At 39.2% G+C, this 25,769-nt stretch overlaps 1 protein-coding gene across 4 annotated transcripts in view; it reads left to right on the top strand.

Annotated features, from left to right (window-relative positions):
• The first annotated feature begins 86 nt into the window (after positions 1 to 86).
• Positions 87 to 25,769, top strand: part of FRMD1 (FERM domain containing 1) — a 43,949-nt gene continuing 18,266 nt past the window's right edge. For 2 of the 4 annotated variants that reach the window (XM_025170914.2, XM_015889197.3), the window contains exons 1-5: positions 87 to 492; positions 11,472 to 11,666; positions 18,081 to 18,171; positions 21,832 to 21,911; positions 23,390 to 23,466. In XM_025170914.2, the coding sequence (XP_025026682.1) occupies positions 11,571 to 11,666; positions 18,081 to 18,171; positions 21,832 to 21,911; positions 23,390 to 23,466 (344 nt within the window). In that variant the 5' untranslated portion in view covers positions 87 to 492; positions 11,472 to 11,570. Of the gene's footprint in view, positions 493 to 11,102; positions 11,206 to 11,259; positions 11,667 to 18,080; positions 18,172 to 21,831; positions 21,912 to 23,389; positions 23,467 to 25,769 lie in introns of those variants that run through there. The other 2 variants (XM_025170913.2, XM_025170912.2) reach the window with 2 other exon arrangements.

Here is a 25,769-nt window from a genome sequence, read left to right as displayed (position 1 = left end):
AAAGGGGGACCGCCGCCGCCGCCGCTGCCGCTGTTCGGTTTTCGCGGGGTTGCTACGTATTTCGGGCACCGCCTCTCCACGTGGGGCTCCATTGAGAAAGCAACAAAGCGCCCTTTCCGCTGTTTACAAGCAGCTCGGTTTGGAAGGCGCCACAAAGCAAACGCGGGGGTGGGATCGCGGGAGCGGCGCCGCGATTGGCGGCTGATTGGCAACGCCGAGGGTTTGACGACCCGGCTAACCCTTAATCCCAAAGGGCGAGGTTGAAGGGAGCCTCCCGATGCTGGATTTCCGCCCTCTGAGAATCCCATCGACTCTCCCTCTTTGTGATGTGTCGATGGTATCTCTCCATAGAGGATAAGGTTGACTGAGTTCTCGGGGGAAGCGCGAAGATTAGATGCACCCAGGAGAAAGGGGTGACCGCCCTTGTCAGAGTCAAATTAATACATTCTCCCTTTCATCGGCTACTTGCTGCTCTGCACGCAGGACTTGGCTGTAAGTACTAGCTCCTGGATCCCCCCCCCATCTGCATATTTTATGTGTGCGCACACATATGCACGCGCGCTCCGTTTAACCCACGTTTTACGCGATCGGCTGGCATGAACAGTACCATCACCCTTATGGGCTTTCTTAGTCAAACTTCAGAGCAGCATGAAGCTGAAAATAGTCGTTACTGCTCTTCTCCTTGGCTGTTTTATGTTGCTAGAGGTTCTCTGCGGTGCTAACTTTTAGAGTCGCGTGCCAAGCAACAGGTTTAGCAGGCACCGGCTTCAGAGAATTAGTCTTGAATGTTCATTTCTTCAGTGTTGTGCGCTCCCGAAAAATCACCTCTTTGGGATAAAGTTTTCCTGAACAATGCCTTGTTTTAAAAAAAACATGTAGATAGCCTAGCTCTGCATAAAAACGGCAACGTTTAATTTGGCTTCTCGGTTTTGATCTGCAGTAGTTTCTAGGGCAAGCGTTTGAAATAAAGTTATGCTAGAAGAAACGATGAATATAATTTTAAATTCCGCTGCTCTAACCTTGAAAAGGTTTCCCCTGAGTAAACACGTTTAAAATTACATTAACCCCCTGCCCCGCTGGGGTTTTCCCCTGACTTTTTGTATGGTTGGGTATCAGTAGCATTAGACAATTGCATTACAGGGTTGAAGTGCATCTTTTAGATCGGTTTTACTTATTTTTAAATACTTATTTTTTAAAAAAAATTAAATCCAAATATAGGATGTATGTATAGGATATACATCTAACAAGTTTATCAGGCAACTGAATTTTGGAATTTCTATGAAAATGTGCTGTTCAAGGGGGTTCATTTTAACTAAAAGATGAGTGCTTCAGCTGAGAAGGTAAACTTTGCTGTACTCCTTCAATTAAAATTGTGTGTCTAGGGCTGCTTCATACTTTTTTTTTTTTTTTTTACCTACAGGGAATAAACTACGGACATTGTCATCTGGAAATGCCATGTGTGCTTGTTTTCTGAAGCTAGTCATTTTCCTCTGACTATCCAGATAGCAAAATAAAGAACGTTGCCTCCTTTAAGAATTAAAGGACATAGACTTAACCCAACTGTTCAGCTAGTTGCATGAATTTTTAGTCTTGTGTTTTCGAAGCTACTCCATTTGAGACACACAGAATCCCACATTCACTCAGCATTTAATGATTTAATCGTCAGTGGGTGTGGTTAGTTCTCATTTTGGATTGCTTTGGGATCTGTCTCTTTTTAAAAGATTTTCTGTAGTTCTATAGATTTTAGGGTTATCCCCTCTTGCACACTTGTACACATAAAGATCAGCAGTCAGATGTGGGTGAAGGCATTCAGTGAAACTCTTTCATCTGTTATTTTTCTGTGTATTGAGAGAACATGTGAAGGAGAAAGCAGGAACAGACATTCAGGATTGAAGGAATCTCTGCATTCATTGAATGTGTGTAGACTATAGAGTTAGATATCGTGCACAATTAAGACTCTTAATCACCTAGATGGCTTAACTGAACTAGGACAGGTTCCCCTTGCAGACTTTCTCTGCAGCACGAAGGGCAGTTTAAGAGGGGCTGGACGGGGAAGCAAAGCAGCATTGTGGCAGCCCCATGTCTATGGAATATGCTGCCTGCCCCCCCCCCCAATTTGTAGAGCTCCTGCCTGTCATTTTGAAAGGCCACAAAGTGGTAGGGCATTTGGGATGGGCCACTGTGGCGTACACCATTTTAGTCCCTTAAATACATGAATAGTGTTTAGTGATATTTTCTCATCAAAGTTACATTATGTTCATTTTTAGAGAAGCTGTTTGCATGCTGGCGAAGAAGAGATCGAAAGCGTACATTTTAGTAAATCTGTGGACCAGTGGGGGAAGGAATGATTTGGGGAGTGAAGCACGAATGGGTGGCCTTTGTCACATGTTCCTAATATATGGAATCATAACTTATGAGGAAAGGCCAAAAGTGACAGAATTTGGGGCTACAGTACAGTACAGGTGGCCAGTAAAAAAATTTAAATATTAAAAAAACTTATGTGTAATATTACTACATAAAAAAGAGACTCTGTAAAGCCAATTCCCTGGTGGACAATTCTAATATTTGTTTTAATGTATAGGGGAACCTTCAAAATGGGAATAGCTCCATCTTCAGTCCTAACTGGGATGATCCAGAATTCTACCACAACAAGCTGTAGTAAAATGGTGTCTCTTGTGATGAAAGCCGCGAGAACCAAAACATGCCAGAAATGATCTGTGTTGCCTGCTTGTTTTCCAACAACTGTGGGTTTTCTTTTTTCTTTTCACAGTCAGATTTGCTGGTCTGCAGCTATATAAAAATATCTTCCTCATCTTATCTGATTAAAGCACAGCCTTGTCTCCTAGAAAGGATTGGGACTTTCCCCTCAGGAACTGATTCCAAATGCAGTTATAAAAACCGACACCAAGTATTAAGTCTCATCTCTTGGATAATCTGTCTAGTGATCAGTCTTTGCTTTTGTAAAATATTTCCAGTGATCTATTTTTCTGTCTATCTATAAAATTACCTTGAGTGTTTTATTGTTTGGTACTAGTTCACATATTCTTCCTCAATTCTGATTTATATGTTTGGGCATTTGGACAAAATGTACTCAGGGTTCCAGGGTTCTGATGTTGGATTAAACTTGCATTATCAGTACAACTGATAAGTGTAACTGGCAGAGAAGATGAGTTTGGTCAATGGGAATATGTTGGAATTTAGTGATGTTTCCTGAGGAAGAAGAATGGAGGATATGAGTCATTTTTTCACTGAATTTCAGAATTAGGATTGCAGGGTCCACCTCGTTGGGTTTTCTAGAGTGAAGCTCTTTTCCTACCTGCACAATGAGCTCATACGTGCATTTACCTGTAACAGCCTGGAAGGTAGGCCAATATTATTTTCTCCATATATTTAATGGGTACAATGTGTTATTTCTTCCATATATTTAATAGGTAATAAGATAAAGCTAAGAAACAGCAACTTCATTAACTTAAAAAAAGACTGCAACCAAATGATTAGCAAGTGAAGAAAAGAAATGGATTGGTGCCAAGAGAATGTTTGGAGTTGCTGAGGTATTTTGATGTAATCTTTATTGAGGCAACAATGGCAAGCAGGTTCTTCTAGGGCAAGAAAATAATTGCACCATAGCAGAAGATGCAGTTGCTGGCTCAGTAAAGCTCTAATGCTTTGGGCAATTCAATTTTTCTTTCTTTCCTTGGCGCCTGTTTGAGGTTTACCTCATTATTTATTTATTTGTTGCAAAAGGGTCCCCAAGGGTTCATGGTTGAACTGGGTTTTAAATCCAGGATGTTCTTATAATGAAGAATGCTCCTACTTACTAAGGAAGTATTAATCTGCAGGACTGGTTTATTTGTTTCAATGGTCTAGCTCTAGCACTCTAATGAAAAATAGAAGCAAAAGGTATTTTTCCACCTCCAGGAATTAATGTTCAAGTTTGAATAATGGGCAGGAAGAGGATACACAGTATTGTGTGTACGGTCTTCATGGGATTCAAATTATAGCAAACTGTAACCCTGATCTTGGCCCAAGCTTGTGTGGTTTCCCACCCCTGTTCTGATATCGTCATGTTGAGATATGGATGTCTCAAAAGGATATGAACAAACTTTTATGGAAGCTGAATTCCTGTGTAAATAGGATTCCAGCTCCTACAGAAGCCGGTGGGTAGGGTAGGGTAGGGTAGGGTAGGGTAGGGTAGGGTAGGGAGAGAGAGAGAGAGAGAGAGAGAGAGAGAGAGAGAGATTTCCATCACTCCTTTTCCATTGTCTGTTGTGGGGACATCTAAACCAGATTTTTCCACCTGATGTTCTCCCTGGTATAGTCTATAGCTCACACTGTCTTCACCAGCACTACAAGCAATAGTACTAGCTGAGGGTGATGGAAGTTATAGTATAGCTCAGTTAAAAGGTTCAGGCTGAGAAAAGCTGCTCTAGGTTCTTTTCAATTCTAAGTCTTCTGCCCTCCAACCTTTTTTTTCAACATGGTTATTTTCTTTCTTGAAAAATGTAGTTATAAATCCCTGCCTTGAGGATTGACAGGAGGTTAATAAAATAAATCTTGTTAAATTATAAACAAACTGTAATAACATTAAGTTCTTTAAAAAACATCCCAAAGGCATTCTCTTAATAGCTATGGTACCTGCTATATTGCACATGCCAATACTTTTTATGTCTTGCCTGTTGTAGTGGTTGCTGTAATAAAAAAAACAAAACAAAACAAAAAACAGGATTGTTCACTACTTTTGATGAAAGAAAGAATGTGAAATGCTTATTAATTGGCTGATTTGTGGGTGTAAGAATATGCAAGTTTCCAGACAGTACACAGAGTTTTTAGGTAATAACAGGACCAACTTTTATTTACAAATGAATGTTCTTGGAGTTATGTGCTAAACAAGATGGGATGCATGGATATTGGCTACAAGATCAGTTATACAGTGTAGAAAATGGTGACTGTTCTCTCTTTGCTTAGAGGAAATACAAGATAGAATTTATAAGAAACTCCATATCTTTGCTAAACAGGAGCATTAAAAGCATTTTGTGTTTTCAGATCCTCATGAAATGTTAAGGAAATCTTAAGTGGGTTGGTTTGTATAATAATTGTGTTCAAAAGGAATACAGTACTTAGCAATCAACATTTTTTCCCACAGCTCTTCAAAAGCCAAATCATACATAGTAAAAGCTCACCTTGAGCTAAGAGTACCGTATGCAAAATGAATTAAGAATTGACATTTGTTTGAAGCCTTCCACGCTTCCTTATAGTTCCCCCCCCCGCAATATATTCAGGGTTTTCTTCTTTCATGACGTGTTCTGCCATATCATAGTAATAGTTAGGAAAAACACTGCTACTTTATTATTTTAGAACATGGCAGGGAAGCTGCACATTTGAATGCAGTTCACCTTATTGCTGTCACATGTTATGCTAATGCATTGGAGGAAAAGATGGTAGTCTTACTTTCCCCTTGAATCTTTTTACTTTTACATATTTTACATATGACTTTGGGCTCTTTTTGCAAAACATTTTTTCATTAAAAACCTAATTGAAACTTATAAAAATCCAATTCATTTAATTTTTAAAAAAAGCATTAGGAACTGACTTATATGTGATGACTAGTCAAAATCTGCCAACATTTGTATTGTGTTGTGTTGTGCTCCCTTCCTCTTTGTATTTGCTCAGTCTGTTCTGGAGTTTGCTGTCTAACACAGGGAAATGGGAGGAAAAAGTTCATAGTTTTTTGGGTCACTTTCCAACATCCCAGGTGCAATGCCCTTACTGGCTCAACTTGCAGAGGAGACACATACTTTTTCTCTCATGTGCATTTTGCAAGGAACCTGGGACATTTTGCTTCCTGCAAACATTTGCATTGGTGACTGGTGTAGATGATTGTCTTTATGGGGAGCTCGGAAAGAAACGTTCTCATCCATTCTGTTTCTGGTGAGCTGACTGTGCACTGAGTGATAGTGATTGCAGACATTCATTTACTGCACTTGCATTTTCTCCAAGAGATTTCCCAGAGTACCACTAGGAAGGTCCTATAACTATTTCATCCCTGATTGTATTGCAGAAAGGAGAAACATACTAGATTCTAAATGTTCCATGTGAATTCATGTATATCAGAGCTGCACCCTTCTGCCCCACTGTTCAAATCAATCTTTTTATGGTCAAAGACCAGCATAGTGCCCCACTGTTATGGCAGGCCATAAGTGTTGAATTTACTACATCTTTCCATTCTATTTTGTCTCCGTGTTCTGCTTATCTTCAGTACATCATGAATGTTGAAATCTGCAGTATTGAAACAAAGATCTCTTGTCATAACAAAGAGATTGCCCGCCATTTTTGCCTTGATTAACTGCTCAATTTTTTAACAGCAATACTTAACCTTTGCTGCCAGGTAGCCTAACCCACCAAGTGTATTTAACATTGTTTAGATCTGGAGCCAAGCAATTTCCTAATACGCATGGCTACCATAGAAATTGTGCTACCTTCTGTGTTCCATTCTTGCCAAGGGAGTTCCTAAGGCCAATAAAAATATAACTAGTGTATTTGGGTTTTTGTCTGTCACTGTGGGTCTTTTGTGCTGTTTGTTTGCTTGTGTTAATTTCAAGCATTCATGAACAGTGACACACTCAGATCTATTGATTGGCTTTTGGGCCTTCTGCCAAGCAATTTTTACTTTGCTGCTTACAGGTAGGATAATTATTCAGAACAATGAAAGTAAGGGGTAGACTGAAATCAAGAGTAATCACATACTTAATTCCCCTTCTTTCAGAGTGAAGATTAAAGCTGTTGATACTAGACCGTTTTGTGCTGAACGGTGCTATAGCTAAAATGAGGGGGGGAAATCTTGACTTCTGGTATAATCAGTCAGTAAACCTAAGCCTCTGGTGCCCTATTGTATTTCCATGTTCAAGGGCATGGCAGTAATGATGTTCATAGTTCTTGTATCAAAGACCCAAGCAATGGACATTTGGGTGGGGGCTTACTTAGTGGTAAAGATGTTTCCCAGGTTTAATCCTTTAATCCTTGGCCTCTTCAGGTAGGGCTGGGAGAAAGCCATCTCTGAAATCCTGGAGAGAGTACAAGTATGGGCCAGTGGTTTGACTATATAGCAGCTTATATTCTTTGGATTTCTGTGATCTAATAAATCATACTTGTGTGCATTATGCATTGTGTGCATAATCTGATTTAACTGAGGGAAATTGAACCCAGGAGCTTCACAGAAATAAAGCACAGAATTCTAATGAGAATTAATTGCTTTGAAAGTGATCTGGTTTGTTGTGCATCACAAGGAAATTTAACCCATAATTTATTAGGGGAGGTGATGCAATAAATCATTTGCTTCATAGGTAACAGTGTTTATGTAGATATAAGAATTAAAGAAAGCAGAATATTTCTGGAAAATATATGTGGCTCTGTGGCTTTGACTTTCATCTCCTGGTTTTAAATCAGCGTTTCCTTTCAAAATATTTGCCATCCACGCACTGGATATAAATAGCTGGTTGGATGAATTGATTTTAACTGCCTGATGAAATGAACCATATATGGAATGGTAAGAGAGTGGAAGTAATTTACCTATCCTTGCCCTTAACAAGCATACCATTCTGATGCTGAGCCATTTTATCAATTAGAGTGGGCAGTCTTTACCCCCATCTTTGCATGTTGACCCTGAAACTCTATTTTTCCACTGCAAGAATCTTCTCCTACTTCACTGCTGAATTTTGGCTTTCTGTCATGATGCAGCTCCACTTAGTCTGCAGGTACTCCAAACAAGTGTGGTGTGGTGCCTCAGATCTGAAATATATCAATACTGGATTAATTTTCCAAGTATAAATCTTCATATAGCAGACTGCATCTTGGTGCATCCACTCACAAAATAAGATAATTATAGATTCAGATTAACCCCCAAGTTTACAGATGTAGAATAAGCTAGAGTGTGCCAAAGACTTCATGCAGCCTCATGATAGGAGAAGGAGGTAAAATGATAAGTGGTTGGAAAGGAGGTGGAATGGAGTATCCTAGGAGAGGATTGGCTGGGACTTTGAGCACGATTATTTCACACTGTGTTGTTTTATTGTATGCCTCATAATTATTCTTTCTCAAGCCTGTTGGGCATCATTCCACGTTATGTGTATTTTCATGGATACTTACTCACTATCTAGCTTAACGTCTCATGTTCCTCTTCCCATCTTTTATAACTTACAAAAGGAATGGTTTTCTTTCCTTTTTATTAATATGGAGAACAGGGAGATACTCCTGTAGAGTTTGACAGTTGCGCAGTTACCAAGTGGAGATGTTTCTGATAATCTGACTGGATGGTCATATGAAGAAATATTTTCTATTTCCTCTACTCTAACAGTAAGAGGTGTTTTGTTTTGTTTTGTTTTGGTGCCTTTGAGTCCTGGTGATTGCCTGGACAAGTCCCTGCAGCTTTCTTGACAAGATTTCAGAGTGCTTTGACATTGCCTCTTTCCTAGGACTGAGAGGTTGTGACTGGCCCAAGGTCACCCAGCTGGTTTTGTGACTAAGGCAGGACTAGAACTCTCGGTCTCCCGGTTTCTAGCCTGGTGCCTTACTCACTACACCAAACTGGTTCAACAGTAAGAGTTATTGATCATTAATCTGCCCTTCCAGCTCATCATCATCATCACCCTACTACTACATACTACATACCACATACTACACACTATATCATACTATCATCACTACTGATCATTAATGGCTATTGGGCAACTGTGGTTCTTGAAATGACTGATACGATTGTTTGCCCATCCATTCAAGCCTCTAGTACTGAACCATTAGGAGATGGGTTAATGTCTGAGCAAATTGAAAACTTGAGGTCTATTAGCATATCTACCTGGAATGCATTAAAACAACCATTTCTTCAGTCCAGCATCTCTGCTTTTAAATATCAGAACCAGAAAGATGCTTTTCAGGGACATCCAAAAGTAGAAAAATGAGAAAACTCTTAAAGCTTTTTTTTTTCCCCTTGAAATTACCTACTTTCTAGTGTTTTAGAGCAAGGTATGCCATGTTTTGGGGTTTGGTTTTTTGGGGGTGGGTGGGTAGAGAGGTGTTTTGATTTTGTTCAGAGTAAATTTGATTCTAGCCACCTAGAGTCACTGATAGTGAAATGGGCAGCATGTAAATCTGATTTATAAATAAATAAATAAATTCTCTTGGTTCAACTGTGTGTGTTAGTCATCGTTCATGCATTCCAGAGGCTACCCAGTTTGAAAACCTAATCCATCATTTAGGAATCATTGATATACTACAGGCAGGTTTGGACTGATAATCTTAGCTGCAACTTTATCTGGAAACCAAATGATACTCATCAAAGTTATCTCTTTTCTCTGGCCGGAGCTGACCTCAGCTTTGTGGGGAAAGTACATCAGATGGTTGACAGAGGAGGTATGCTTAAGGGTCATTTGCTGGTCATCAGCACATTTTTAAATAGAAATAGTACCTACCGGATAGACCTTGGAATCAACAAAGATAATTTCTTGAACTGTCACTGTTCCACAGTTCTGGTCTTTCAAAACTGTCATTTTGAATTAAATTTAGAAGCTGAGTAAAGAGGTACTTCTGCTTAAGGTATTTTAGCAGATGTTGGATGGCTATCAGTCATGCGTACTGTAGTTGGATCCTGAACTGGGTTTGGGCCGTAGTTGGATCCTGAATCTGGATTAGGCTGAGAAAGTATGATTAGCCCAAACCTAGCCAGTGAGCTTCCATGTCCACATCAATTGGAAATAGGTGCAAAAAAAAAAAACATAAAGGAACTTGAGAGTGCATATAATTAGTACACAACTATATTCTAATTATATGCACTCTCAAGTTCCTTTATGGTGTGGACATGGAAGCTCACTAGCAAAGTTTGGGCTAATCACACTTTCTCAGCCCAATCCAGATTCATTCAAAACCAGGCAAAATATTCTAAACAATTCATTTTAAGAATATTAACCTTGTCCCAAAGGGTAAGGTTTAAAGGCTGCCATCTACTGCAATCCAAAGAGATCTATATTTTTTATTCATATTTGAAGTGATTATCTGCCATAATTACGTGAAATAAGAACCCCAAGATAGGTAACATATTTACTGCAAAACTGAAACTGATAATTGCCTAATAAATTCATGAAGGGAGTTTTACCTATAAATTCTGAATCGGTCCAGTTAATTCAATATCCTGCTGTTTTCCCAAACATATTATTAAATGCATCAGAACTGGAACTGAAGCATGGAATATAGAGATCAATAATAAAATATCATCAGTATATAATATTAATTTATGTTCTGCAGAATTAAGATATAAACCATGGATATTATAATCTTGTCTTATAGCACACGCTAGAGGTTCCAAACAAATATTAAAAGTCAAAGGAGGAAATAGGCATTGTTGTCCATTGTCTTTCATTTTGGACATGAGGTCAACATATACTATAGAACCTGGATCCAGTAAGTTCCTGTTAGTGTGACAGGTCTAAGTCAGAGGTATTAACTAGGTAGAATGGAGCAACAATGAGGTGCACTTCAGGACCTGTAAAAACTACAGGGCATTTTTAACAACGAAAGAGTCTTAAATACGTCCATACAGAAAAACAGATTTCTGGGGCTCCCCCACCCGCTTTCATTGGTTACAATGCACCCTTTTGCTCATCTATCCAACAGCCTTGGAATAGTTAGGTGCTCTCATTTCGAAGGAGTAACCAGGCTGTCCCTGCTTAGTTTTTGAGATTAGCCGAAGTGCCAAGTGCTGCCGTCTGTAGAGGTGCGGAATATTTCGAGAGAGATACTAACGCAGTGGTGCCTTATTACACAGTACAGAGCATTTCTGCGGTGTGCCTCATTTCCCTCTGTTCCAATGTAATTAGGTGCTAGATTAAAAGAAAAACTTCCTCACATACTTCTACTAATACTCTTAAGTCCACAGAAACACATGATTGCACCTCCTCTGAGTCATCTTTGGTGCTATTTACTGATGACTGTGTAATCTCGGGTCCAATGTTCTAAGTATTTTTCCCCCCCTTCATTCTTATTGGCCCGTACATTGCTTTCTCTGCCTTTCTTTCCAGTGACTCAGGACTTTGTTTTTTTAAAAGCTGACTGTCACGTAGGGGAAGCAAGTGTGCAAAAAAAATAAAATAAAATCATCTACCAGCATCTCTGGACTATGATACTTGGCACACAGGATAAAGTAGCTGATTCAAGAGAAGGGTATGTAAACCCGTGGATGCCATTTTTCTGGGCCTCCCTCAGATAATTTCCCAGGCTAGTATTCCCACCTACAGTGTAACGTAACCAGCTGCTAATCAGTAAAAGAGCTGACTAATGTGAAGATTAGTTATAATTACGCCAAAGCTCAGTGAGATGCTGGTTGTTAGAGCTGCTGCTTAGAATGAAGCTACGGAGAATCATTTAATGTTGTCGCTTCTCGCTACAAAGTACTCCTACCCCTTATTCTAAGGATTTTTATTTCTCAGGTTGAAAGAATACGAACGAAATTGGCTTGATTCCCAAGGCTCTGATTGCGGCATTGTTACTTGGCGGAGCGGTATGAGAAGTTTACAACCAGTTCTGCAATGAGCAAACAGCTATTGCCAAAGAAGATGCCTTTGGATTTTAGGAATGTGTGTGTCCTTCTGCCAGACCGAGACCAGCTCAGTTTGACTGTTGGGGTAAGTGTATCTAAGCTTGGTTTGGAGATCACTATGAATAATACAGATAGGTACCTGTGTTATTTAGATAGCGTGAGGAATATAGTGGAGGTTCTGAAGATGTGCAAGTTGGAAAAAAAAAACCTTGTAAACTAATAAGTAAGCTTATTTTAAAAATTGGTCCAAATTAGCATAAATTGGGTCTCTTTCTTCTGAAACTTCTTTTCATGTTTGTTTGATGGTTTTGTAGTGTTGGAAAACTCAAAAAAAGTTTTTCCTTGGAAGCTGTTGATTTAGTTGTGTTAATTTTTCAACATGGTAGACCTGGGGAATCATACTTTGAAGCTATACAAGCTAATAAAACTTGCAAACAAAATTAAGTAGCTCTATATCCTGAGAACTTTCCCTTGTAGGAAAATAAAAGTTGAAATGTAGTCCAGGAGTTAAGATAGAGAATATTGTAGTTTGTAATCTATGATGCCTATTAAAGTTATTAATAGAATTATGTTTCTCTGTAGTCTTGCAGGTTTTAATGCCCAAGTTTTTCATGCTTTTTAGAATCTGTACTTTAATGAAAAAAATAGTTATCACTGAAGTTAAATTTCTGTCAGGATTTGCATGTTTTTTAAAAATGTAACATGCACCTGTTTATGTGGATTCCCCTTAGAAAATATACATTTTGAGTCAGGCAGCTATTCATGCATGGACCTGTCCATTTCTTCTTTTTTAATCTGTTCTGTCACAGAAGGGAAAGGTATAAAAAGAAAGATAGAAAAGAATGAAAAACTTACTGAGCACTTTAAAATCATCTGTGAAGATAAAACATGGAGCTGTGTGTGTTCAAAGTAAACTGTCAAAAGAGTGTACTTCATTCTCCCACTCTATTTTTTGAATATCATGGGCCCTTCAAAAAAGCATCAGAAAAAACAGCATAAATAGCCAAAAGAGTGTTGTTGAATTTCCAGATACCTTTGCAGCTGAACTGTTAAAATAGTTTCATACAGTTGTGTCTACTTGCTTCTAAATAATTTTTACCATGCTTTTTAATGCATTTTTCTCCTCTGATGTTTATTTTTTTGTGGTGCACATCCTAATGGGAACAAATTTAGCTTTATTATCTATTTATTCAAAACATTGCTATAGCCGCCCATCTTAAACCAAACTCTGGGCAGCTTATTTCTCTTGTGTCTCCTCTTGTACCATCTTCTTCTTATCAGTTTCCCCTGCTATGTATCTCATCCTTCCTCCAATTGCTGCACTCCAGAGATACTGAATTACAATTCCTCAAATTGGAGCCACTTTGAACATTAGCCATGCAGGAAGAAATAACGGGTGTAATACCACATCTTTGGGAGGGTGGTCTAAATTTATTGAATTAGGGTTCTCTTTTTTTCCTTCTGTGTTATTCAGTTAACTGCCATGTGTACAAATGAGTTCATAATCTTTGTGAATTAGTAATGACAGCCCTTATGGGTGGATTCCGTTTATACCTTATAAACCCAGTTCTTCAGCTTAGCTTGTGGCTGAATGGTGACTGAATACCTCAACAAATATTAAGCCTGTTTGAAAGCTAGATTCTGTGTAGAGCTCATCATGCCATTGTATGGGGGGGGGTGAGGCGGGGAGGTCAGATCAGCCATAGGATACTCCTTAGAATGGATTTCTGCTTCCAGTATGGTAGTCCTTTAGTGATGCTCTTCCCAGAGCTGAATTTCAGGGGTGTCTGATTTCAGGATTGCGTGGTTACAGAAGAAGCCTCCCCACAGCAGTTGCGTGATTCTGGAAAAAGACACAGTTGCTTTAATGAGTTGCAGACAGGTGTTCCTGTACATGTTCCCTCTGTGTGGATAGGATTAGATTCCTTCATCAGGAGGGACCATAACTTGGTGGTAGAGAATGTAAGAAAGTCACAGGTATGGTTCCTCCAGTTTAAAAAGAAGATTAGATACCTTTTTTCTGTTTATGGCTGCCTTATGTTTTGTAGCTTGCTTCGTATTAAACCTTTCTGCTTGCAAATTACATTTTTTTATTCAGTAGCTACAGTATATTATTACCAAAATGTTGTTACAGAATTGTTCCTTAAAAAATGAGAAATCTATTTAATGGAATCATGTTTGAAATATTCAGATTTCCTAGGATTAACACAGTACTTCATAAGATTTCAGAATGGCCTTTTATATAGGGACCACTCTTAAAAACTTTTAGGAAGCCAGTAGCTCACATTGACTTCAACTATTTGTAATCCCCACTATGACTAGAATGACTAGAGGTCATTTGAAACTAAAACTAGGTAGGCATTAATCACAATATTTGGTTTGGCTTTCATTTTGGAGTAATTCACTGTGAACTACCAGTTCAAATCAGGCCCAAATAAATCCTTGCTTCAGGAAGTTTGAAATTTAGTTCTTCCTAATTGACTAGATGGAATTCCAAATAACTGTTTTGGAATATTTAGGGGCATAGTCATAGTACATGTCTGTAGCTATTTAAAGTAGCTGTATCTTTTCCTGGAATCATGCAGCAGCTATGGAAGGCAGCCATGTGATCCTAGTCAAATATGCAGTTGCTTTAAAGAGTTATAGGCAAGTGCTATGTTCAAGACCCTGCATGTTCTGAAGCACCTTTTTGAAATCAAATCCGAAACAATGTATACCCCTAGTATTAACACAAAAGGATCCTTCATTGTTTTGTGCATTTTCACAAATCATTGTAAAATGAAAATGGTACAGCCACTCTTTTTCTCCTCTGAGCAAATATTGATTTATCCTTGCAGTATTTCTACCAAGGTGGATGACTGACTTGGGTTCAGGAAGCCAGAGGACCCTTATTCCTAAGATCCCCCCTCCTTTTCCTGATTCTGCAAGAGGTGCTGTCTACTTCTACTTCTCTGCCTCTGCATGAAGTTCTGTTGTTTTGTTTTCATGCAGTAATGTTTAGCTTTCAGTCAGTTCACATCCATTTGCACTGTTTAATGCTATAATCTTTCTATATTCCCCTGAGGTTATAAGATGGCTTCAAAATAATTTTTCAGAAGTTGCCCTAGATCCTCCTCTCCACGTATGTCTGTATCAAATGTGCCATTTGTGGAAGTTTTACAGTGTCACCTTGATCATAGCCATGAAAATGGTAACCTACCCTGGAAAAACTTGGTTTCAAAGAGCAGCACACACATTTAAGAAATAAAGTGATAGTTTTTAAGAGAGACAGTATACAGAATCTGGATAGGCTGTGTCCATTTTCAAAGAGAAATTGAAGGCCTTTTGTTAGCGTGGCTTTTCTGGTAGAGAATATTGTTTATGGATAGATTGTGAAGAAAAATAGTAGATGTTTTGATGTGTTGAGCAATATGAGTACTCTGTGTACCATTTCCTTTTGATTTCTGGAATGTCTTGTTTTATTTATCTAAAAGAGTTTTCCTTGTCACCTCATGGTTTGACTACTGCAATGTTCTCTACATGGGGCTGCCCTTGAAGATCATTCCAAGCTTCAACGGGTCCAAAATGCAGCAGCGGAAGCAGAAACGGGCATGGCTTGGTATGCCCATGTAACACCTCTGCTTCACGGGCTGAACTGGTTGCTGATTTGCTTCTGGATGCAGTTCAAGGTTCTGGTTGATATCTATAAACTCCTTCATGGCATGCGGCCTGGTTACTTGTCTCCCATAACATCTGCCCAGCTGATTCAATCCAGCAGGATTGGCATGCTCTGAGTTCCTTCGATTCAAACTATGTCATCTCTCAGGATCCCAGAAGCACACCTTCTCTGCAGCAGTGCCCACCCTCTGGAACGAGGTTCCCCCGAAGGTCCAGATGGCCCCCACTCTTCTGTTGCTTAGAAGAGCTGTGAAGACCTGGCTCTTCACCCAGGCCTTTGGCAAGGGAGAGCGAGACCCCTCGCTTCATTGTGCTTGCCATCTTTTATCTTTATTTTTTATGTTTTATTGACTTTATTGTAATTTGATTGTTGTGAGCCACCCATAATTGTTGAGAGTTGAGCAGCATATAAGTTTAATAAATTATTGATGATGATGATGATGATGATGATGATGATGTATGCCAAAGCGTGTTATAAAGGGATCTGGATTCAAAGGGAAAAGATGACTTGGTGTGCCCACAGGTACATGTGCTGCACCTGTCTGCATCTCCTTAAATACAATTCATTTTTCCTGGAATGACATGGCAGTAGCCATGTGAGCCAAAAAAAGATACAGCTTCTTTTGATTTGATTTAAAGAGATGCTAATGTGTGTGATGTCATTTTTTAAAACCAAACCAAACCAGAATTGTCTAAACTTTCACAAAACTGTCAATTCTGTATGTACCGTATGTACCATTTCCTTTTGATTTCTGGAATGTCTTGCTTTATTTGCCTAAAAGGGTTTTCCCCCATATAATTTACCTTAAAATGGGAGTGTCATTTTAGAGTTGTTGAGAATATGGTAATGGAGGCAGACCAGTTTTTCCCTTTTGTGACAATGGATTATCTCCTTTTAGGGTAAATACTCTATTGATATTTAGCCATTTCTGTAGATGTTTAGAATATACAACAAGGGTTTGTCTTTCCTTCCTCTAGCATCATTGAGGATAGGATAAGAAAAGAGATATGGCTGGGTTCTTTTCCATAGCTAAGAAACTATGGTTTGTTTAACAGGCATAGTTTTCCATTGCTTGATTGTTTTGTTCTCCATCTATTCAAGCAAAGCTTCATAGATTCACTTCCATCTCTGTGATTCTGTACTTTGTGATGGAGCAGATACAGAAGTGCTCTAAGATGGAGCAAGGGCCCTAAATATGTCCTGTCAAAAAGAAAAGGTCTGTTAATTCAGACATAACAGTAAAGTAGATTTAGGACCAGCTTCAATTTCAAATCATGGTTTGTTGGTTTCAGATCAAGGACCATGGCTTGTCAGGCATTAAACGTAAACCAGAGTTTATTGAAAGCAAGAATGGGTAACCTGGTCACCTACAGATATTTTTTAGTCCTAAAGCCTATGCCACCTTGGCCAGTTGAGTAATTCAAAACCTTTTGAATACTTTCCCCTGGACTTGTAGGGAACGAAGCTGTTGAGACAAGAATCAGCAATGCTCAGGCCAAGCTGAGCCATTGTGTAAAAATGGAAGAGGTGCCTTAGAAAAGAACAGGCCAAAGTCTGTTAACTTGAAAGGGCAGAGAGAACAGGCTTAGGATTTCAACCCTGGGGCTGGCATATATATGCAGGGCTTGATTACCGTGTTCTGGAATAGGCAGATCTACAATATACTGTAAGACTTCTTCCTTGTCTGCAATAAAATAACTTCTCTGTGTTTAACCTGGGAAGCAATACAGAAAGAATGGCTGTACGTACATGTCATAGTTCCCTGGGTCATGAGTGAGATTATGCAAATGCTATAACTCATTCATCACTGGGGTTAGAGGGCATTGCAGTCCCAAGATTGTTTTGGACTAAACTAATTTCCTCTGAGCAGCCATGTTGTCCAAACAGAATGAAAGAGATAACAGAGTTAACTCTCTCTCTTCTTGCTAACGGCTCAAAGCGGCCCTCAAAAATGGGAATCTAGTGACTCTCTTGAGCTCTTTTGTTACTTTTTCACTTCTTCCTCTTGCATCCATATGAGGGTGAATAGGGAAAGAAAGAAAGCAGGATGGGGAAGTTTCCCCCAAATTTGCCATGGATGCTGGCCTCATTTGGACCAAACATTAAAAAAAAAAATTAAAAGAGCCAAAAAGTGACAGGCTCTCAGCCACTCTCGCAGTGTCTGGAAGTTCATCAGATATGGGCATTCTTCATTGACTGGGATATCTGTGATCAAGGACTCTTGGTGCTGGGCATATTTATCCCAAGACAGAATTAGATAGGGTCAGTGCCAAGTGAACATAATCTATGTGTTATGTTATGCCTGAATCACATATACATCTTAGTCAAGAACATACAGTTCTTTGATATTAAATAATTATAATGATAGTTGATTAGTTATAATCAACTCACAGTTGATTAGACTTATAGAACAAATCCCAAATCAAGCAAATCACATTTTGGTTTGATGTATTGTGTGAACCAAGGCAGTGGATCACATTGTTCAGATATATAAAGTGTCCATTGTTTGTCCTGTCCTTCGGGTGTACAACAACATAGCAGTATATCACACAATATGTCATTGTTTTACTATGGAGTAATATCCTGATTCATTGCTAAAACATTGTTTAGAAATTAACATTGTGTTAAGCTAATTTAAGGCCTTTGACTACAGAGTAAAAGATACATTCATAATAGTCATTGCCTTGGAATCCTACCATAAATGCTTCAATAATCTGCAAACTTACTTTGTAGCAGTGTGTTCCATTCATGTATGTAATGCCATAATGCAAAGGAGTGCATAGTTATGATGGCCTTGAAATACCCTACTCTAAACTGCTTAAATACTGCTTTGTGTTGTAGGTAAAAGCCACAGGACAGGAACTCTTTGATCAAGTTTGTGATGTACTGAAAATTAAAGATCCTCACTTCTTTGGCATCAGCATTGTAAAAAGTAAGCATGGAGATCAATTATTTGGCAGATATCCATAGCCTGTATCTGAGAGAGATTTAAGTGGGCATAATTAAAAGACATGTCAAAGTCCTTTGATCACTGACCCGTGAATATGCCCATAAGATAAAGGAGGAATATGTTCTTTTGGACTTATTTCTCTCTCTCTCTTTCTCTCTCTCCTTTCCTACCTTCAGCTACTCTTTCTGCCAACTTTTTTTCACCTCTAGGTAGAATTTAAAGCATTGTTTGTGTAACAAGACTGAATATTTGCAAAGTCATCACAAAGTCAGTTTCTTTCATAACTTGCAAAGAATGTTGTTTCTACAAAAATCGGAAGGACTTTGAACTTTATTAAATTATGCCATGGGAAAGGCTTACAAATCATTCCAACATATTAGACAGCATTTTTGTATCTAATCCTTGTCACCCTGCTACCCTGGGAATATTTGCATTTGATATAACTCAAAAAGAGATTCTAGTAGAGAAAACTGACCCTCAGTGTTTGGACGTCTGGTTCCGCCAGTGTATTGTAGACGCTGGGTGGACTGTTGTGGGGTTCTGTTTCCTCTCCACAAATATTCATGCGTTGTATGAGCATTTGTTCTCTTAGATGTCAGAATATTGCTGTGAATTTAAAGCAATATCTCCCTAAAAATATAATGGTGAAGTATCCCTGTGATATGAATGATAACTCTCAGGTTTTGCATGTCTGATGTCCTTCAAAGCTTTGGCTTTGATCAACTTCAATCAGCATGGCCAATAGCAAAGGAATGTGGGGACTGTAGTCTGAGAACCTGGGAGCAGAATTGTTTATTTAAGCCTTGCCTCTGTTTTCTTCTCGGTGTGTCTGATGTCAATAGGAGGAAGGGAAAATCCATTGGGTTTTTTTTATCCATTGAAGTCAGTGGCCCAGTAGCAGGGGCTATGTATGGAAACTCAACAATTTCCAGACCTAGGATGAAAGCCTCCATGAGTGGGCCTGGAACAATTGCTTTGTCTCAAAAAGTTTCTGAATGTAGACTGTCTGGAGGGTGATTACCTAACTTTGTTATGTGTTTACAATCCCTATTAAAATTATGTCTTTAGACACAAGATAATTATAAATTGGTTAACTTCTTATTTATGGCAATTCAGTTAGCATCAATAAGAACATTATCATCCTTTCCATATTTTATTCACTGTAGAAATTAATAGTTAAGCAGGAAGATCAGGATTTGTCCCTCAAAACACATTATTTCCTCCCTGGTTTGCACCTCAGTATAAATGGGGTTCCCTGTGTTCAAAAGTAGAGATTCTGCATACATGTTCTGCACACATGCAGAAGTACCTATATCCATGACAGTTTGAATGCGGCCCCGTAGGCACAATCCCATTTATGGGATTCATTAGGAATCTCATCCCTAAAATGAGTGATTCCCTGGATGAAGCTTGTAATTCACCTGTCATTTCATTCAGTCCTAAATGAGAATTACACACTTCAGAATGATATGTGTCACATGCATTTTTTAATCAGCTTTTCTTCTGATTCTGTGCTGTCCAGTCACGCTGAGTCAATGGGTTAGACATGACCTTTGAGGAGGCTTTAGTGCTTTCTTGTTCATTATTATTTCTAAAGGATTTACTTTCACCCTAGTCTGATTTCTCCTCTGGTCCTCCTCCTTTGGTCAGAAGAGTCTGATGCAGTGTTTCTCAACCTTGGCAACTTTAAGATGGGTGGACACCATCTCCCAGAATTCCCCAGCCAGCATGGCTGGCTGGGGAATTCTGGGAGTTGAAGTCTGATGGGAGATTATAACAGCCCAAATTCACAATTGCGTCAGACTTGGTTGGTGAGAGAGTGGGCAGAACTGACATTTGTGGTTATGGCCCCACCATGCACAAAAATCAGACCCTCCCCCCATTTCATTGAGGAGGGACACTTTCAGGAAGGTTACACTTGGCGTCAGTTAAGCTCATGTGCTCTAACAAAATTCAGTAGTGCAGAATTATCTGCATAGCTGCTTTCTCCCCCCCCCGCCCCCCGGCCACCTAAATTAAATGAATGTTCAGGTGCCATTCTTTCAGCAGAACACACCTCCCCTCCCCCCAAAAGGGAAGAAACTTAAACACATGACAAGGATCTTTAAACTTTACCTTTAATCTCAGAAACACACATTCCTGCACACTGTTTTTTTGTGAAAGGGGTGGGGGGGGACAGCTGAGCTGTGGGGTTTTTGTAGCTGGAGGATTACACTGCAGGTTGGCATTTTGACAATATTAACCTCATTAGAGTCGGAATGTAAGGTTGCATTCCTGCACGAAGGGAGTATGGCCGCAACTGCAGGGTGAGACTGGGGACAGGTTGGGGATGAAGGAGGGAAAGGAGGAGGGCTCTGGGTGGTGGGGAGGGCAGGCAGGTCACTCAGTGTTTATAGAAATTCCAAAATGGTTCAACGAGTCACGTCGGTTGACTCTTGGTGCAAAGAAATTTGACTCTTGGTGCAAAGAAATCACGCTCAGCTCCTATATTTGGTCCTCACATTTCCCCCCAAAGCAATTAAATATAATCTAGTTCTATTCCTTTTAGGTACAAAATAGTTTCAAAGGCTAATTCTTAACAAAAGGGGAGCTAAGCTCCCAGGCAGAGTCCACAAGGCTAGCTCTGGCTGGGATGCAACTCAACTTGTCTGGAAGGGAGGGAGGGAGGGAGGCAGGGAGGGAGGGAGGGAGGGAGGGAGGAAGGAAGGAAGGAAGGAAGGAAGGAAGGAAGGAAGGAAGGAAGGAAGGAAGGAAGGAAGGAAGGAAGGAAGGAAGGAAGGAAGGAAGGAAGGAAGGAAGAGATGGACTCATGTTTACCCTGACATAAAGCATAGCAGGGTGTTTCCCCCTAGATCTGAACAACTTTAGCTGGGAGGTAGGCTGATAATTAATGGGATCACTGCAAAGTGGCTTTTGGGGAGGGGGCAGCAGTCCTTTCCTCCTTTCAGTTCTGAAAAATCTTTTTCATGAACTAATTTTAGGAGAGATTCGTCATTAATGCCAGTAGGAGATTTGTTCCTAGGAAAAGGCAAGTTTCAAAGAACTTTTCTCAGGAGTGAAATGGAGAAGGGAATTAAGATTACTACACCCGCATCTGGACATACAGAAATCCTCCAAACGTATTGTGGTCTTGATAAACCACCAGCTTCCCGATGATGCTACTTGTGTTTTATAGGACCCATAACCATATACTGCTGTGGGTTCCCATATCCTTGTGAACAGCTGGAAAATTACAAGTTGGAATATACCATCTTCATACAATACAAAATTCCACCTTAGAGTAATATTTATACTAGGGAAAAGCTGGCAAGAGGGTGGATAGCTATGTAATATGAATTTTTAACATATATATTTATGTTAAAATTACAATTTATGCCAAATAATGTTAGTAATCTGGTTGGCTTGCAAATAACTACATTTCATAAAACCTACCACGGATTGGTTCCAACCCTTGTCTGCCACGTACAGTATCCACAATCACAGAGATCCATCAGAGGATGCTCAGACTTTTTAATTATTCAGATAGCAGGGAACACAGTCCAAAGGATTTAATCATATATTTAATTTCTTCTTTATATAAAATCAACAGCATTAAAATAACTTCAGGTTTTCTTCCTACCATTTCTTCTATCTCCTTTTCAGATAACGAATATGTATTTATTGATCTGGAGCAGAAGCTTTGTAAATACTTCCTAAAGGAGTGGAAGAAAGAAGGAAGCAGAGTAAGTCCTTCAGTGTGCATTTGTAACATTGAATTCTTTGCAGAACTGTATGCTGAGGCTGCATCGTATAGAAATGAAGCTAATTATAACTTGGGTCCAAGTCAGTTTTATAGTTCATACGCATTGTCTGCTCCAGTGGTTTTTCTTTTCTTTTCTTTTCTTTTCTTTTCTTTTCTTTTCTTTTCTCTTCTCTTCTCTTCTCTTCTCTTCTCTTCTCTTCTCTTCTCTTCTCTTCTCTTCTCTTCTCTTCTCTTCTCTTCTCTTCTCTTCTCTTCTCTTCTCTTTTCTCTCTTCTCTTGGAGCTTTCTGAGATTCCAATAATGCAATCCTATACTTTAGTTATTTGTTTGTTAGATTTATATTTTGCCTTTCATTCAGACACTTGGGCAGCAGTATGTAGCATTCCTTCTTCCCATTTTTTCCCACAGGAATAATCCCGTGACGTAGGGTGAGTTTCCATGGCTAAGGGTAGACTTGTATCTACATCTCCTCAGTGCCAGTCCAACACTTCAACCATACTGGCTCTCTACTCAGAAATAAGCTAAATACAAATGTACATTGGTGATCACTGAGGAAATACGTCATTCACTGAGAAATTGAGCCAAAATGTCATGGCTTGTTTTTGACCCAATGTTTAGTGTTCTACATCTGCTCATATTTGCAGTGTTTTATTGTAGGTACAGCAAGATTTTTCAGCTACTATTTAATTAAGTTATTTAAATTTAGGCTTCATTGTTTGTGGTTCCACAGCCAGAAACTTCAGGGTGAGCCAGAATGGGGCTTAAGTATATTGTATCATTATCAATTTATCTATCTACTTTGGCAGCCGTGCTTTCATGTTGTCTTGATTAGAAGCAACTACCCCTTAAAGCTCTCCTAGCTGGAACATGGCTGGGCTACATATGTGAGTTTGATTATGTAGGGCGTATCAGAAATCAGTGTTAAACATACAAAGACTAAAGTATAAGATGTTTCATATTTTAAAATAAAGTTTTAAATAAAATAATTTGAATACAAGTAAGCATCAAAGTATTTGTCACTTGCTGGAAAGCCCAGGCAGATTGGTGCCTGTTGATCACTTGGACAGAAAACTGTTTCTTATGGTTTTCCTTGTATTTCATTTAGAAACTGAATGAGAGATACCCAGTACAACCTGACTCTGGTTAAAACAATTTTAACGTCTGTTTGTCATAGAAAATCAAACTAGTGCAGAGCCAAGTTCATAGATAGTTTAATGCTTTTTATAAACTGAAACCTGCAGATTGCTGTTTGGAAGCCTCTGTACAACTATCAGTCATGTCAGTGAACTATTATAATTGAAGTTGAGCCCATTGATGGCTTCATAATGGACTGAGAATAAAACTGTCAAAGAATTAGAAAGAGGAGAAAAGTTTGAGAGACCAGGATGACCTATAAATGATATATATTTTGATTGTGGAAGTTGTCTGACCTCTTTTTCTGCTGTCTTTATTTCAAAGGGAACAGAAAAGTTCATCCCTCCTTTGGTTGCATTCTTCAGAGTACAGTATTATGTAGAAAACGGGCGAGTCATAAGGTACTGTTGACTATTATTTCCAAAAACAAATCCCTAATTAATGTTCACCTTTTTGTTCTCCTTCTATTTAATACGATGCCATATTCAGCTTTCCATAGCCAGTTTGCTTAGGGTGGGATGGGCTGTCATGGTATTGGATCCAAGCAGCAAGTCCCACCATCAAACACAAAGTGATAGTTTGGCACTAATCCATTCTTCCAACACACATGACATCCTCTGTAAATGGAAATCTAATTGGCTGTGTTTGATCAATGTCATTATGTAAAAAAGAATAATTTTGGCTAATTTAGCAAGCTGAAGAGAGAAATGTTGCCCTTCTCCAAACTGTCAGAGAATTCTGGAGGTGTTTCTTTTTCACAATGGAAGTTAGATTAATTATTTAATTAGCTGTATTACCTATCACGGCATTCATGTCTGCCATGCTTGCACAGCTGTTTCCCACAGTAAACATGTAAGGTATGAATGGCAGGTGCATTGAAACACCTGTGCATACACACCTGGAAACTTTTGATAGAGCTTCATTCTCTACCAGGGTTGTGCAGTGATCTGGATTTGAAAAGGAAAAGATGATTTGCAGCATGTGTGAGCGTGCACATCACACACATTGGCATCTCTTTAAATCAAATCAAAAGAAGCTGTACCTTTTTCTGGCTCACATGGCTACTGCCATGTCATTCCAGGAAAAATGAATTGTATTTAAGGAGATGCAGACAGGTGCAGCACATGTACCTGTGGGCACACCAAGTCATCTTTTCCCTTTGAATCCAGATCCCTTGTATAACACGCTTTGGCATACGTAATAATAATAATAATAATAATAATAATAATAATAATTTATTATTATTATTATTATTATTATTATTATTTATTAAACTTATATGCTGCCCAACTCTCAACAATTATGGGTGGCTCACAACAATCAAATTACAATAAAGTCAATAAAACATAAAAAATAAAGATAAAAGATGGCAAGCACAATGAAGCAAGGGGTCTCACTCTCCCTTGCCAAAGGCCTGGGTGAAGAGCCAGATCTTCACAGCTCTTCTAAGCAACAGAAGAGTGGGGGCCATCTGGATCTTGGGGGGAACCTTGTTCCAGAGGGTGGGCGCTACTACAGAGAAGGTGTGCTTCTGGGATCCTGAGAGATGACATAGTTTGAATCAAAGGAACTCAGAGCATGCCAATCCTGCTGGATTGAATCAGCTGGGCAGATGTTATGGAAGACAGGCAGTTCCTCAAGTAACCAGGCCACATGCCATGAAGGAGTTTATAGTATCAACCAGAACCTTGAATTGCATCCAGAAGCAAACCAGCAACCAGTTCGGCTCACGAAGCAGAGTCATGCCCATTACTGCTTGCACGGTTGAAGCTTTCAGGTGATCTTCAAGGGCAGCCCCATGCAGAGAAAATTGCAGTAGCCAAGCCACAAGGTGACTAGGGCATGAGTGACTATCTGAAGGGTCCCCTAATCTAGGAAAGGGTGCAACAAGTGCACCAGATACATGCTGCAGATTAGCTACTGGGGCAAGCACAGTAGATGTGTAAAGCATAAAAACACTTTCAGATGTGTTTTATCAGTGGCCTCATTTTCATACCAATGTGTAATAAAATCTAACAGCACAGCAAACAATTTTATCTTGTACTCTTGTTTTCTTACGGGTTGCGGGGGAGGCTTAGTTTTATTAGTGAAGTATGAAAGTAGGAGTAGAGGAAAAAGAAAACAGGATTTGGGGTGGATTTAATTCTTGTGGAATGCAGCCTGCAAGAAATAGCAAGCTGCCGTATCTTTCCAAAAAGTGGCTCCATTCCAAATGTGCAGCTAACAAAACATACCTGCGCAATAGCCACACACTGCAAGCTGTATTTGTGTCCTTGCGTTAGCCAAGTGCATGAAACTTTTGAGGGGCCTAAATTGAAGCATACCCTTTGTATTTGTATAATCGTCATATAACTCTTAGTTATTTGTATTTGTATCTGAACAGGACTGTGTTGTTTGTTTTCCTTTGGGCCGAGGGGAGGACATCTCTCCCCCTCCTTTATCAGATTGTTTCCTCATACTATCCCTTACTGTTTTCCAAAGTTCAAAGCAAAACTGTGTAATTATGAGGGCTCCTTAAAGTATATGTCCGTAGTCACAATGCTAGAAAGGTAACTTCATTTTGAAATGGTCTCTTTGTCTCTTTTGTTGTAAGAAAGCCTCCCCTTAGGATGCCATTCAGAGGTCATTTTTGTACACAATTGACTGGATTGTCCTCTTCATGGCCCATTGTTTTTAATGTGTAGACAGAGGTAAAATAACTTTC

This window comes from Python bivittatus, unplaced genomic scaffold, assembly GCF_059951505.1.
Source record: "Python bivittatus isolate LINGU-HERP-01145 unplaced genomic scaffold, Pbiv_v1 ctg000020_np1212, whole genome shotgun sequence".
Taxonomy (NCBI): Eukaryota; Metazoa; Chordata; class Lepidosauria; order Squamata; family Pythonidae; genus Python; species Python bivittatus.
This window is presented reverse-complemented; position numbering and strand designations above follow the sequence as displayed.